The sequence below is a fragment of the Odocoileus virginianus genome, chromosome 9 (genome assembly GCF_023699985.2).
Source record: "Odocoileus virginianus isolate 20LAN1187 ecotype Illinois chromosome 9, Ovbor_1.2, whole genome shotgun sequence".
NCBI classification, from domain to species: Eukaryota; Metazoa; Chordata; class Mammalia; order Artiodactyla; family Cervidae; genus Odocoileus; species Odocoileus virginianus.
This window is the reverse complement of record NC_069682.1, coordinates 22,987,046-23,001,542: the sequence shown is the minus strand read 5'-3', so window position 1 is coordinate 23,001,542 and position 14,497 is coordinate 22,987,046. Positions and strand designations below refer to the sequence as shown.

At 45.6% G+C, this 14,497-nt stretch overlaps 1 protein-coding gene across 21 annotated transcripts in view; it reads right to left on the bottom strand.

Moving 5' to 3' along the window:
• KIAA1217 (KIAA1217 ortholog) overlaps positions 1-14,497 on the bottom strand; it is a 521,587-nt gene that overhangs the window by 16,652 nt on the left and 490,438 nt on the right. For 18 of the 21 annotated variants that reach the window (XM_070472065.1, XM_020882320.2, XM_020882316.2 and 15 more), the window contains 6 exons: positions 13,280-13,410; positions 12,646-12,793; positions 9,901-10,330; positions 7,336-7,519; positions 3,654-3,817; positions 2,811-2,972 (listed from right to left, as the gene is read on the bottom strand). In XM_070472065.1, the coding sequence (XP_070328166.1) occupies positions 2,811-2,972; positions 3,654-3,817; positions 7,336-7,519; positions 9,901-10,330; positions 12,646-12,793; positions 13,280-13,410 (1,219 nt within the window). The remainder of the gene's footprint in view (positions 1-2,810; positions 2,973-3,653; positions 3,818-7,335; positions 7,520-9,900; positions 10,331-12,645; positions 12,794-13,279; positions 13,411-14,497) is intronic. The other 3 variants (XM_020882318.2, XM_020882299.2, XM_020882307.2) reach the window with 1 other exon arrangement.

The following is a 14,497-nucleotide window of genomic DNA, read 5'->3' as shown; positions in this document are numbered from 1 at the left end:
GTTAATGCACAGAAATCCCTTGCATTTCTATACATTAATTTTGTAATCTGCAACTTTACCAAATTCACTGATTAGCTCTAGTAGTTTTCTGGTGGCATCCTTAGAATTTTCTATTTATAGTTATCATGTCATCTGCAAATAGTGACAGTTTTACTTCTTTTTCAATTTGGATCCTTTTTATTTATTTTTTTTTCTTCTGTGGTTGCCATGGCTAGGACTTCCAAAACTATGGTGAATAATCGTGGCAAGAGTGGACATCTTTACTTTGTTTCTGATCTTCGAGAAAATGCTTTCAGTTTTTCACCATTGAGAGTGATTTGGTTGTGGGTTTGTCATATATGGCCTTTAATACATTGAGGTAGGTTCCCTCTATGCCCACTATCTGCAGAGTTTTTGTCATGTATGGGTGTTGAATTTTGTCAAAAGCTTTTTCTACATCTCTTGAGATGATCATATGGTTTTTATTCTTTAATTTGTTAATATGGGTGTATCACACTAATTGATTCCCTTTCCTCGATTGTGGTTTCCTTTCCACAGGCTCCAGGGCTGTCCTTCATCTTGCTTCTGGTGTTTGCCTCTTGGGGGAGGAGGCTGATCTAAGGGGCTTGTGCAGGTTTTCTGGTGAGAGCGGCTGCTTCCTGCCCACTGGTGGGTGGAGCTGTGTCAAGGGGTGGGTGTTTGGAGGGGGCTATGGGCTCAGATGGGGCTGTGTTCCTATTGATTGTTTGGCCTGAGGTGTCCTAGCACTGGAGCCCACAGGTTGTTGAGTGGGGCCAGGTCAAAATGGTGACTGCTTGGGGAGCTCACACCTGAGTACTTTCCAGGATGTCTGCCTCCAGTATCTCTGACCCCACAGTGACCTCACACCTCCCCAGAGATGCTCTGAGACCAGCAGGGAAGTCTGGCCCAGGCTCCTGTGAAGTCACTGGTTTCTCCCTGGGTTGAGAGCGTACAAGACCTGGTGTGCGTCTCCAGGAGTGGAGTTTCTGTTCCCCTCCATCCGGTGGAGTACTCTGACGCCAACCCTGCTGGCCTTCAAAGCCACATGCTATGGGGGCTCCTCCTGACACCAGCCCCCCAGGCTGGGGATTTGGGTGTGGGGCGCCACACTCTCACCTCTGTGGGAGAACCTCTGCGATACAGTCATCTTCCAGTTGGCGGTCTCTCACCTGGTAGGTACTGGATTTGATGTTATAGCAGCAGCTGTGTCCCTCCTCCCGTCTTATCTTGGCTGCTTCTCTGTCTTTGGATGTGGAGTGTCTCTTATTGGTAGGCTCTAGTCCTTTTTGTTGATGGCTATTCAGCAGTTAGTTATGGTTTTGGTGTTTTTGTGAGAGCAGATGAGCTGGCATCCTTCTACTCCACTAGCTTGTCCTCTTCCCCTTCATATTTGTTATTTACTCCGTAATTTGGGAGCAAATGCTATAATGAATGGCCCCAGCATCTGCCTATGCATCTTAGGACAGGCACCAGTGCCCGGCAGCCAGTAGCCTTGACCTACCAGTGTCTTGGTCAGAGGGCCCTCAGTGGATAAGGCCTCCATGCACTCAACTGTTTCATGAGTCACTAACTATAATCCATGCTTCCTAAGAATGAAATTCTCTGGCCGGTCTAAAAACCTGTAAGCAAACTGTTTAATGGAGGGGATTTCTCAGGCCAGTCTGAGTTTTAATAAGGCTAGATAGGGCTCATGAATGTGACAAATAAACCAGCAGCTCGGCTTTCCTTGGAAAACCCAAGCAGCTTAATGTTGGCAGTTGTTACCATGGAGAGCAGGATGGAAGAGCGGAGGTGGACATATAGCATGGTCTGAAAGTTCTCCTGCTCCAAATGAAGAAGGCAAATCCTTGGGCTGCACAAAACCATTGGTACCTTGGCAAACATGTTCCAGAGCCCTAAAGAAGTTTGATCTCACCACTGAAGGGGCAGAAAAGTCCCACACTAATTCATGAATCAAAATGAAATAGTCTACAAATAGACTTTGGTCTAGGAATTGTGCTTTATGACTGATTAGATAAGTTCTTAGAGGCGCAGATTTACACCCAAGATCTGAATGTGGGATCAACTTTGGGTGTAGCCCTGCACCCCATCATCATTCCTAGGAGTAGACTGGGTCTGTTAACAAATAAAAATCTAAAAATACAGTAACATTTCTCAAATAGACCAAAGAAGATGGGAATCAAGACTATTCTGCTTTTTGGAATACCTGAAAAGATGACGTTGACATTGACTGGGAATTCGGCATGGAGGACAGAAGGTCAAATGATCCCAGGCCCGTCGTTCTAAGAATTAGAGTGAAAGAAGGGCACCCCACTTGAAGGGGGCTTGAATCAGTCCTTAGAAAGGACTGGTACTTCTAATCCCCATCTTAACTCGTTATTGACCACAGACATAGTCATAGGTCTTTTGTTACACAAATGTTAGTGACCTGAGATGTGTCAGTATTCACTTAACCAACTGCTGGCCACGGGCCTTAGTTTCTGCAAAAATCCCTCAGTCAATAATGTGTTAAGTGCTTTTAAAATGAAGCAGAGACTATTCACACTGGAAGGAAAGTAAATCCTACTGGCCAGAGCTAGGAAAGCTTGGAATTAATTTTTGGGCATACGCTTCCTGAGCTGTTTTATGCAATGGTCATGCCTTGCACATATTCAGCGCCACCTGAGGCCCAGCCCAGAGATGTAGGTGACATGACCCAGGTCCCACAGGGCTCTCCCCATGCCCGCTCTGGCTCATGAATCTGAGAGAGACACAGCCAGGGTCCCAGATGGAAACGGCCGGGAGCCATGGTCAGTCACCTCTCCACATACCTGAAGTTCCGCCATGATTTTGTCTCCCTCTTCTTCCTCCTCCTCCTCCTTTGCAGAAGCAGTGACAGGGGGTGGCGATGGGGCCCAGGCTGTCACCGGCTCCTCGGCCGGACACTTTGCGGCTCTAGCCTGTGGACTTGGTCCAGCATCTTCACTGCTTGCCTGTGGAAGATTTGAACTACAGTTACTGGCTTTTCACCCCCAGATGCTGGCCAAAGGGGGTCAGATCACAGAAGAGCATGCACTGCCTCACTGCTAGGTGCCTCGGCTTCCTAGCTCTTCAGATCAAGCTAAAAGGCTGTTTTGTCCACTCGCATGTAGTTTGGGTTTTACCTTGCCCAAGGTGTCATTTTGGCAAATGAATTGAAGAATTAAAACTCCTTAACTTCAATGCCTTTTAAAAAGGTCCTCCTTGGAAACTGTATTTTCATTTAATATAAAAGACAAAGCTTGCCAAGTTAAGTGGAAGTGAAAGCTCTCTGAACCTCTGTTGATGCCTACAACAGTGTCAGCTAATCGCAGTTACCTTTGTAAGATGATCTTTCTTGTGCTTGCCCCTCAGGCCCTCATTTTCTGTCTTAGTGTGTTTCGCTGGGGAAGTAGCTGGTGAATTGAATTTCACATAGTTGCAGCTAAAAGTCAAGTAAGGATAGGACTCCTGGGGCTGAGTCTATTCCAATAGTATACTGACTGACATTTTCCCATCTATGGCGATTCCTTGGAGATCTAGTTCATTCTCTCCTGTTTGCTACCTTTTATGTTCTAAAGGACAGCAGAGAAGACCTTGTCTAGGGACATCATCTGAACCCATAGACCAGTTCAGCAGGGCATCACCCATCAAACCTTAGCAGTGGCACTCTCCTTCCTGCCAGTGTAGACCACGTCGCCCGACCTTGTGGTAGTGAGCCCAGATCCTGGCAGGTAGCTCCGCCGTGGAGGTGGAGGAGGAGGAGGTGGGGACCTACCCCCCGGCTTGTCCAAGTCCAGTTCTGAATTTGGAGAGTCTTCTGGAAAACAGTGTGTCATTGCAAAATCAGCTTTCAAGATAACATCCAGAAAGTCCACTGTATTTCTAGAATGTCAGTGAACCTGACTCAAAACTTCTTTCTTCTCTCCATGGTGCAACAACTAAAAATATAGGCCCTGAAGCCTGACTGGTTTGAAGTCCAAGAAAGGCCCTGAACAATTTAATTAACCTCTCTCTGCCTCAGTTTTCTCATCTGTTTAATGGGTTAACAATATTGTTTCCACCGGGTGTTGTGAAGATTAAATGGTTTGATGCACATAAAGCATTTAAAATAATGCCTGGCTTATAGCAAACGCTATGTGCAAGTATTAGTGTGACTTTTAAACAAATTTCTTACCCCAAAAAACTTTTACCTGGAGAGATGAAAGGTCAGAACCCTTGCAGGGCCTCCAGAGCTTTCATCCCTGAGTCTGAAAAGGAGGGTTCGGAGGAAGGCTTCAGGCAGAGGAGGTGAGAGTACAATCTGGCCCAGGAAGGGCCAGAGGGAGAGTGGGAGGCAGATGGGGTCACAGGACAGAGTTGGGGAGAAAGTGCATTTTTTTTGGTCGTGGTTATGTGGTTAGAAAAGGTCTCTCTGCTAATTAAAGGGAGAAGCAAATGCAGAAATGAGAGAATCAGAAAGTAGTACTGACACCAAAGGTTAGGAGATGCAGCTATCTGCTGAGCTTTCCTGCCAAAAATGCCCAGAAAAAGGCATTTCTTACTCAAAGAGCTTCAATCCTGTCCTGTATCAACATCCTTCCCTTCCTCCTTTTACCAATACTCTATCCAAGAGCTTACAAATGTGGTAAAGCCAGAAATTCAGAATCGGAGCTTCCAGCTGGCCTTTGCCCCAACTTTGGGGACTCACAGGCCTGGCCTCCCAGGAGTGTCTGTCTTTTCTGAGCAAATGACATGGAGTTGTTTAGAGGAGGTGCTTGAGGACTTTCTACTGAAAGTTTTAATAAAGGCCTGGGTAAGTCATCAGGGTGACAGGCCAGTGATTGCAGTGGACGGTTTCTGGCTTATGCAGAGGGTGCTGGGTTATAGGGTCCCGTCCCAAGGCCAACAGCCTGGCTCTGGTCTCCCTCCCATATGTAATGACAAAGGTTCTGTCTCTGACCAACTTGAAATGCACTGGGCTGCATGTAAAATAATGTCTTTGTCCATAATTTTAAGATCAGAATAAGGCACATGGTTTGTAACTAGTTGAAGATTTACCAGCTTGAGTTTAACAGCTATTTTATATTATTATGGAGACACTGATGCTTAATTTCCATAGTTTGGTTGGTTAAATATACCATCTAATAATTTTGATTAAAAAAAAATGAATCCTCCCTGTGATCTGACATCCCTCTGGGAGCTCATAAAATCTGGTGTTTTCTAAGGAGAGCTCTCAATTTAAACACAGCCCTCCTGTCCCCCAGCTGCTGTGGCAAAGAGTCATAAATTGTAAGAAAGGCAGAAGCTACACTTTTCCTTAGTGGATACTATTCTAGAATCCTAATGCAGAACACAGCTTTCCTGCTATGGTTATAGTTCTTCACCAGCAGTAGTCAATAAAAATTAAAACAGTAGACTCTAGAGACATCTAAGGGTTTGTTGTTTTCAATTAAAATTTTTTTTTCATGTTAAAATGGACTTTATTTTCCTCCCAGATTTGAGATATAATTGAACAAAATTATACGTATGTAAAGTATGCAACCTATTGATTTGATAAGCATAAATACTGTGAAATTCTTAACACAATCATTAACACATCCATCACTTCATAGTCTGGTATGTGTGTGTGGTGAGAATGTTTAAGATCTACTCTCTCAGCAAATTTCAAGTATACATTAAATATTATTAATTATTGTCAACATGCTGTACCTGAGATACCCAGAGTGTATTCCTCTTGTAACTGAAAGCTTGCATCCATTGACCAGCGTGTCCCCCTTCTGCTAGCCTCCCTGCCCCATTAATCCCCACGTGACTCCCTGCTTCTGTGAGTTCACTTTTTTTTTTTTAAGATTCCACCTATAAGTGAGGATATACAGTATTTGGTTTTCTTTGTCTGGCTTCCTTCATTTTGTATAATATGCTCCAGCTTCATCCATGTTGGAGAAGGAAACGACAACCCACTCAAGTATTCCTGCCTGGAAAAATCCCATGGATGGAGGAGCCTGGTGGGCGGCAGTTCATAGAGTCACAAAGAGTTGGACACAACTGAGTGACTTCACTTCACTTTTTGTCCATGTTGTCACAAAAGGCAGGAATACCTTATTTCTTATGGTTGAATAATGTTCATATATATATAACACAGTTATGCACACATATACATGAGTATACACTATATACATATGCACAGACTATATGTATAAATATGCAGTAAGTATAATGTACACATGTATATATAATAGGCATATGCATATCACATCTTCGTTATCATTTTAGCTATGAACTTTTCCATATCCCTTCACAAATAATGCAGCAATGAACATGAGAGTGTTGATATCTCTTTGAGATGATTCTGTTTCCTTGGAATATATACTTGGATATGGATTGCTGGTTATGTGGTAGTTTTATATTTAATTTTTGGAGAAACCTTCATACCATTTTCCATAGTGGCTGTACAAATTTACATTCCCATCAACAGTGGACGATGGCACTCTTTTCTCCACATCTTTGCTAACATATGTTATCTTGATTTTTTTAATAAAAGACATCCTAACAGATGTGAAGTAATATCTCACTGTGATTCTAATTTGAAATTTCCGTGGTTATGTTGAACAACTTTTCAAATAACTGTTGGCCATCTGTGTGTATTGGGTTTCTCAAAAAACTAAAAACAGAATTACCAGAAGTAGTATAGTACTATTGGGTATATATCCTCCCAAAACAGAAACACTAATCTGAAAAGATACGTGTACCCCAATGTTTATAGTCACATTATTTACATTTGCCACAATATAGAAGCAACCTAAGTGTCCATCAGCAGAGGAATGGATAAAGAAGGTGTGGTGTATATATTCAATAGCATACTACTCAGTCATAAAAAGAATCAAATTTTGCCATTTACAACATGGACTCTTGGAGGGTGTAAGTCAGAGAAAGACAAATACTTTATGCTATCACTTATATGTGGAATTAAAAAAATAAAGTAGTACACATATAACGAAATGAATCAGACTCACAGATACAGAGAACAAACTAGTGGTTACCAGTGAGTGCAGAGGGAAGGGAGGAGGGGCAAGATAAGGGTAAGGGACCAAGAGTTATAAACTGTTCTGTGTAAAATAGCTACAATGATTTATGTACAAAACTGGGAATATAGCCACTATTTTATAACTATAAATGGAATATAACCCATAAAAATTGTGAACCACTATTGTGCACCCAAAACTTATAAAAGTTTTTTATTGAGGCATAGTTGAGGTACAATATTATGTAAGATCTTTAGGAAGTGAGAGCTTGATCCCCTTCGCCAGCTTGTGCCCTTGTGGGTGGTCAGCCCACACAGCTCGGATAGTACCTTACCTGAAAGTTCTAATTTGTCCACTGGAGCATCACCCTTTGGCTGGGGGCCTGAGGCTGGTGGCATCTCCAGGTTTGGAATTGACTTCATAATATTGGCCTGGGCTTCTTCTAGGAGTTTCTCAAACTCCTTCCCATTATAGTGGTCCAGATTTTGCCTTTTCTCTTCCCATTTCCTTTCTGCTTTCTGAAGGAAAACAGCAATGAAGAAAGTTCAAAAGTCAGAAGGGAACATGAATTGATAAGTCTTGAGATTTGATGCTGGGGTGGGAGAAAGGATAACTCAGTGAAAGCACTGGTCAAATGATGCTCTGGCTTCTGTGTCCAGGGACACGTCTGCACATCAGACAAACCTGACCCTTATGCTGTCTGCTACATCTTAAACAGGCTGCCACAGACGCCCAAGTGATGTTCATTCACTAAATTATTACTGAGCACTTACTACATATTCTCCCAGCACTCATGAGAGGGACACAGAGATACACATTCAAAGGCATGTAGCCCGTAACTTTCTTTTTTTCTACACTGAGCTTTCATCATAGAGGAAATGTTCAAAGAAACAAAACAGCAGAACACTCACTAATCCTGTCTTAGTTCTGCTGCTGTCAAAAGAATTGCCGTATGACCTTCTGGGTCACATTTTACTATTTACCAAATGAAGGGGGTATTGAGATAATCTCTAAGCTCCATTAAGTTCTACAGTCTCTACACAGAAATATATACATTTAAAAATACATTTTAAAATATCTGTACATTTTTTGAAAGAACATTTTCCTGTGATTTTGACATGTTACATTATCATTTCAAAAAAGAGTGGAAATGAGTACCAGGATCAGTGGAACCCTATACTGTGAAAATAAGAAAAGACCCAGGAGATCACGGAATCGATGTATTTTACAGTGAGAACATGGGGGCCTGGCGAGATGAAGGATTTGCCCAAGATTCATTCTCTAGGAGTAACAGCCAGCACTGTCACCATCCTGAGCCTCCTGTTTTTTCCTTCCTAGCATTTATCATCACCAGAGCCTGGTCCCTTCTGTTCACTGCCTACCCCAGAACCTATGAAGGCCTGGCACTCAATCAGGCCCAGTAACATCTTTTGAGTGAATCAAGCTCAAAGGCAGAGCCAGTAGGAAGACTCGGGCCTCCTTACCAGGATCAGAGCATTTCAGAGGTGACCTGTGAATGTACTGTTGAAATTTAAAATACACACATAACAATGGTAATTATGCCTAGTAGATTCTCAATAGACATTTTTAAATAAAAGAATCATCCTACTGACCTCTTTGCAATGCAGAGATGTTTAATGTGGCAGGTCCACTAACTTTCAGGAGCAAGATGTGCTTGCAGCCTCCTCCCCACCCTGATAGGCAGAATCATCATCAATCACATTTCACCCCATCTTACAATATGCATTTTATAAGCAGCTAATTTAGTTTAGGGGGCACAGCCTCTGAGTCTGGAGCAGAGGGGAGCTGCCTCGTGTTCAGAGGCCCAGTGGCCAGGACTGTGACTTTCGTGGTTTTAAGTTGTCACCTCTTGGAATAAGTTATCCACTGCTGACTTGCAATAGAGGCAGGACTGGGGACCGAGGACACAGTCCTGAGTGGAGGAAACTTTAGAGAAGGGGAAGGAGAGACCCAGGGGAATGCAGTGTGCTGCACGAACACTGACTCCAGCTCCTGCTGAAAAGAATATTTTAAAAACACAGCAGGTTCTCTCTATACCCTGTGACTTTGAGACCTCCCTCTCTCGTCTCCTCAGACTTTGGTAACAACTTCCCATTCAGCATCCTTTATTTGAGACCCACCACCTCAATCAGTTCTGCATACTGTTTCCACATGAATTTTCTGAAGACACCACGTTTTATCACTGGTCCAAGCAGCAGCATTTCTCTGATATCCATGGAATAAAACCGTAGTCATCTGATACCGGGGAGTAATCTCTCCCAAGTCAGCCTCCAGCCCCTTTGGCCAGCCGTTTTTCCTCCTCTTCCCAGTAAACAGGTGTACTCAAGGCCCGACCTTCTCCATCTGAGAATGCCCTCATCAGCCTTCTCTGCTTACCCAGACTCTACTTCATTTTCCAGGTCACTGGTGAACCCTGCATTCACCAGTGGTGTGCCTGGCTCAGGGGGGCTGACTTCACCTTTCCTCCCAGAGTCATGTTCAGTGAGGTCACACTGTTGCTTTACTCAAAATCAGTAATGGCTGATTAAGTCTCCACCACAGAAACTGGCAAATGCTACAAAGCAGGCTTTTCCCCATTGTTAAACACTGTTACCACTGTCTCACCTTCCTACAGGTTGGGTGCCTGATTCTTCTCTGAAATATGATGGCCTCTTAGTCTGGCCATTGAAACAAAAAAAATCTACCATATACGTATATAAAATAGCTATATTTTTATGAAAAGAATATCAAAAAACCTATTTTCTGATAAAAATATAAAGTTATATACATCTTTGATACATATATCCACTGTCTCCACAACCAGACTGTCAATTCTTGGTGGGAAAGGACCCCATCCTTCCCCCTTCACATAATTAGGAGAAATGGAAGGAGGACCTACCTCGATAGACACCGCCCTGCTCCTGGCGCTCACACTGTGGATTTCCTCGATGAACAGGCTCTGCACGGAGGAGCCGTCCCCAGACATCTGCGGGGACGGCAGAGCGGAGGGGGCCTCCGGCGTGGCGGCAGGGGCGCTGGCGGGGTGAGGGCCCGGGCCCCCGGGCGCGTGCTGGGCGGGGTTCAGCAGCGCGGAGGAGAGCTGCGACGGCTGGATGACCACGGGAGAGCTCTGCGCGTGGTGGACGGTCAGGGGCACCACCTCCGCCTTCACGTCGCCGGGGACGCCCGCGCCGGGGAGGGGCTGGCCCGACGTGTGGGGGGCCTCCTCTTGGGCCTTCAGGACCTCGGCGGCCGTGGCCTTCTCCATAGCCACGTACTGCGCGGCCTGGGCTGCATCCGAGCCTTTCAAGAGCCCGTCAGTGACATGCCTGGGAAGAGACCACACAGCAGCAACCAGTGAGCCAGGTAACGCGCGTTTTCATTGCGCGGTGTTTACTTGTGCTGTGTCATTTGCAGCCCAGGCAAGATTTTTGTTGCAGAAATTAAGACATGCTAAAACCCCGAGTAGCAGCTTAGAGTTGAGGGTTTCCATAGCAACAGAACTGCCTCCTAGTGATCTTTAGCAGCGGCTTTCCTCTTCTTGCCTCAGGAGGTGGTCCACCCGTACTGCTGTGTCCACTGTTGGGGTGGTGGTGTCCTAGAGTGGACACATGATTCTAACCACAGTACCTGCACCTGTTCCAGGCCTGGGCAGCTCGCAGATGCTCGGTTCTGACCCAAAGCGTCCTTAACGCTCCGCTCTCTCCTGCTTTCACGGCTGCACATCTCGGGAGGGTGGTTTACATGCCAGTTCCTTTTACTTGCTCTTCCTACCGCTCAGCCATCGGGCCACCCCACCTGGACCTGACTAGCCTTTTTGCAACATCGAGAGTGACTGTGAATCTGACTGCCCGGTTAGTCCTCATCCTCCTCTGCTTTGTGGGGGTTGGGAGAAAAGGCAGTCATCTGATGCTCTGTCCAGCTCCACCCACACTACGGTGGGAAAGACATGACCTTCAGGGTCAGACAGGCTTGTGTTCGGCTATCAGCTACCGTGTTCTAGCTCTGTAATGCTGGCAACTTCACCGCTGTGGGCCTCAGGTACTTTTCTGTGGATTATAGTGAAGATGATGATGGTCTAATTCCTTCCTCTGGGCTGGTGGCTACGATCAGCATAGTCAAATGAAAGACACTGTCAAATGTGATACTCAACCCATAATTTTTAATTAGCCCTGCATTCTCTTCTTACCAAAATGTGTTTTTCTTTTGCTCTGAAAACAAGATACTGCTTCTACAGCTCCCCTTTGCTGCTCACTTCTTTGTCTGGTTCCTTCAATCTCAAATCCCCAAGGGTCTGTTTCCTCCTTTCCTTCTCCTGTCAGAGCTACCTCTTCCATCTTCGGTAATCACCTACATGAAGGCAACTTTCAACTCTTAACCTCTTTCCCCCGCCCTCTGAGTGAGGCAAGGACTCCTTCTAACTGTCTCTTGAACTTCAGTCTGCATTTCTAAGGGCTTCCTGGGCAACTCTGCTCTGCTATCCTTCCAGCACCTCAAACTCAAGACACAGAGAACCCCTCCAGCATCTTCCCAACCCGCGCAAGTTGCTCTGAACCATGACTTGTCACCCCCTCTGTCTTTGTCGGGCGCCAGGACATGTGCCCGTCCCTGGGGGCGTGTGTATTCCTACCTTCCTTCTTGTGTCTTCCACAGCACTGAGTACAGCACGTTAGAAAGATCCCAAGGAATAATTAAATAATATAAAGACTTGTGATGGGCAGCTTAATGGAGGCTATATTTATTTTTAAAGTAACTTAACTGTCTTTATCTATATCATTTTTTAAAATCGTTTTTCAGGGAAGAGAGGGAGGGTGGGCACTGTTACCAGCCAGCCTGCTATCTGTGTAAACACTTAATAAGGAAGGTTTGATTTAGGCTTTGTGGCTGGGTTACCACATTTAGGGAAGAGTTTAATGAAGAATCCTTTTAACATATTTTTATCCTACTGGAAGAAAAAGTTCACGCAATTTACAGTAGTGAGCCTATGAGAAAATGTAATTCAAGTACAATTTCTTCCTGTACCCAGGCAGATGTCTTCTCTGCAGGAAGAGGCAAGAGTTGCCTTAATTCAGATTTTTGCTGGCCTCCTGAAACTTATGCAGGAGATTATAGAGCTCTCTGTAGCATCAGCATCTCAAAAGAGGCTCTTTCCTTGAGGTCACTATTACTAGAAAAATCTCACTTGCTCCTTACGGTTAATAATTCATCTAAAAGTCAACTGCACTTTTAACATATTTCTCCTGCAAACCTATCAAAAGATGATAGTGATTAAAATTCTCCCAAGAATTTAGATGTTACCTATGCTTGTGACCGGTTCTCAAGTCTGGTTTAAGATCTAAAGGGTAGCATCTCTGTAATTTTCCTAGTTCTGTTTTTTTAAAAAAAGGAAAATTCAGGACTGATGCAGTTGGGAGGTGGTTTATGTGGTAGCTGTGTCTATTTCCCATGTGGGAAAGGAAGTTTTATAAGGGCAAGGGTTCTGCCTGGTTTATTCTTATACTCTTGACACCCAACACCAGGACTGGAACAGATAAGAACGTCCAAATATGACTGACTGCCTGGCCATGAGATCAGAACCAACAAGTCTGGTGTCAGACTCTCAGGTCCCACCCAGCGCCGCCCCAGCCCCGGCCCCCCTGGTCACCTCCGCAGCATGGTCAGGGTGTCGGTCAGGCCGCGTACTCTCTGCAGGAGACTGTCCAGCCTGTGCGGCTCCTCCTTCAGGAAGCGCACCGCCTCCACTTCTATGCGCAGGATGGCTCGCATCTTATTTTGTAAGGTTGGAAATTCTCCTGCAGACCAAGAACAGTGAGTGAGCCGCAGGAGCAAAGGCAAGACTAGCAGGCCCCACCTCAGACCCCAACACTGGACACGGTTGGGAAGTGTGGGGGTTCAGGAGGCAGAGTGGGTTCAATGTGACCTGGGCGGAGGGCGCAGCCCCTCGAGGTCTCATTTCCCGTCTCTGTGTGTGGGGTGGTCCACTGGGCCCTGAGTTGTATTCAGTGAATTTGGCACAGGTGCCCTGGTGCATTGTAAGAGCCCAGAGAAGGGAAAGGGTTATTAGAATCATTTATTCCTAAATATTACAGCAGCCAGTAAAATATTAATACCAGCTCCCAGCAGAGAGAGGCGCTTCTTCTGCTGTTCAGGGATGCATCCTGAGCGCCCAGAACAGTGCACAGTGGGTGCTGGACGAACACCTGTCCACGTGCACGGAAGAATCCTTCACCGTCGGACGGGCTGTCGGGATTCCCCTCCCCTCCAAGGAGGATGCTCACCTTTCAAGGAAGCGACGGCCTCTCCCACCTGGCGCAGCAGGAAAGCCCCATCCTCCACGTCTTTCAGAGTCACCACGCGGCTGGCCGAGGTGGAGTCCTTCTTCAGATCGTCAACGAAGTCTTCCAGGTCACTAGGGGGAAAGCCGACCACAGGTGGAGTGAGCGCGGGGGCCTTCTCTACGGACAGTGGAGAGCAGAGGACCCCGGGCCTCACCGGCTGGCCTCCCCCCAGTACCGCGGGTCCCTCCATGCCCACGGAGGTGGGAGCAGCAGCTGGGGAGGAGTAGCTTGGTTTGGCTTAAGAGACCCTTCTGGGGTGTGAGGTGAGGTTTCTCGGGGAGGCCCGGATCCGCCACCTGGCTGACAAAGGACCCACTCTTTGTTTTCAGTGGCGCTGATGTCGACTAAGGGAGGGCTGCGTGGACACTGATGTGACAGAGGACAAAGAGGGGGAGAGACGGTAAGAGGAGGAGCCCAGGCGCTGCAGATCAGGCTTTTCTACCTTGGCGCTGACCTCTGTGGCCAGGTCATTCTTTTCTGCGGGGGGATGAGGGGTGTCCTGTGCGCTGTAGGATATTTAGCAGCACCCCTGACCTTGACATAGTAGCCTCCAGGAGCAGCAGCAGCTCTAAGCTGACAAAAGTGGACAAATTCTTAGAAAGGCACTACCTCCCAAGACTGAACCAGGAGGAAACAGAAAAAAAATGAACAAACCAGTCATAAGTACTGAAGTTCAAACTGTGGTTAAAAAACTTTCAGAAGTCTCTAGGTCCATTGACATCTCTACAAATGACCCAGTTTTGTTCCTTTATAAGTCTAATAGTCTATTGTTGATATACTGTATCTTCTTCATCCATTCCTATGATGATGACCATCATAAAGAATGAAGTAAAAGGGAAAAATATATAACACATATATATGGAATCTAGAAAAATGGTACAGATGATCTTATCTGCAAAACAGAAATGGATACACAAACATAGAAAAGAAATGTATAGACACCAAAGGGGGCAGGGGTGGTGGGATGAGCTGGGCGATTGAGATGGCCGTGATACATACACACTATGGATACTGTGTGTAAATAGATAAGTAATGAGACGCTACTGTGCTCTGGTGACCTGATGGGGAGGGAACCTAAAATCCCAAGGAGGGATATGTACACATACAGCTGATTCACAGTGCTTACAGGAGAAACTAACAACATTGTAAAGCAACTAT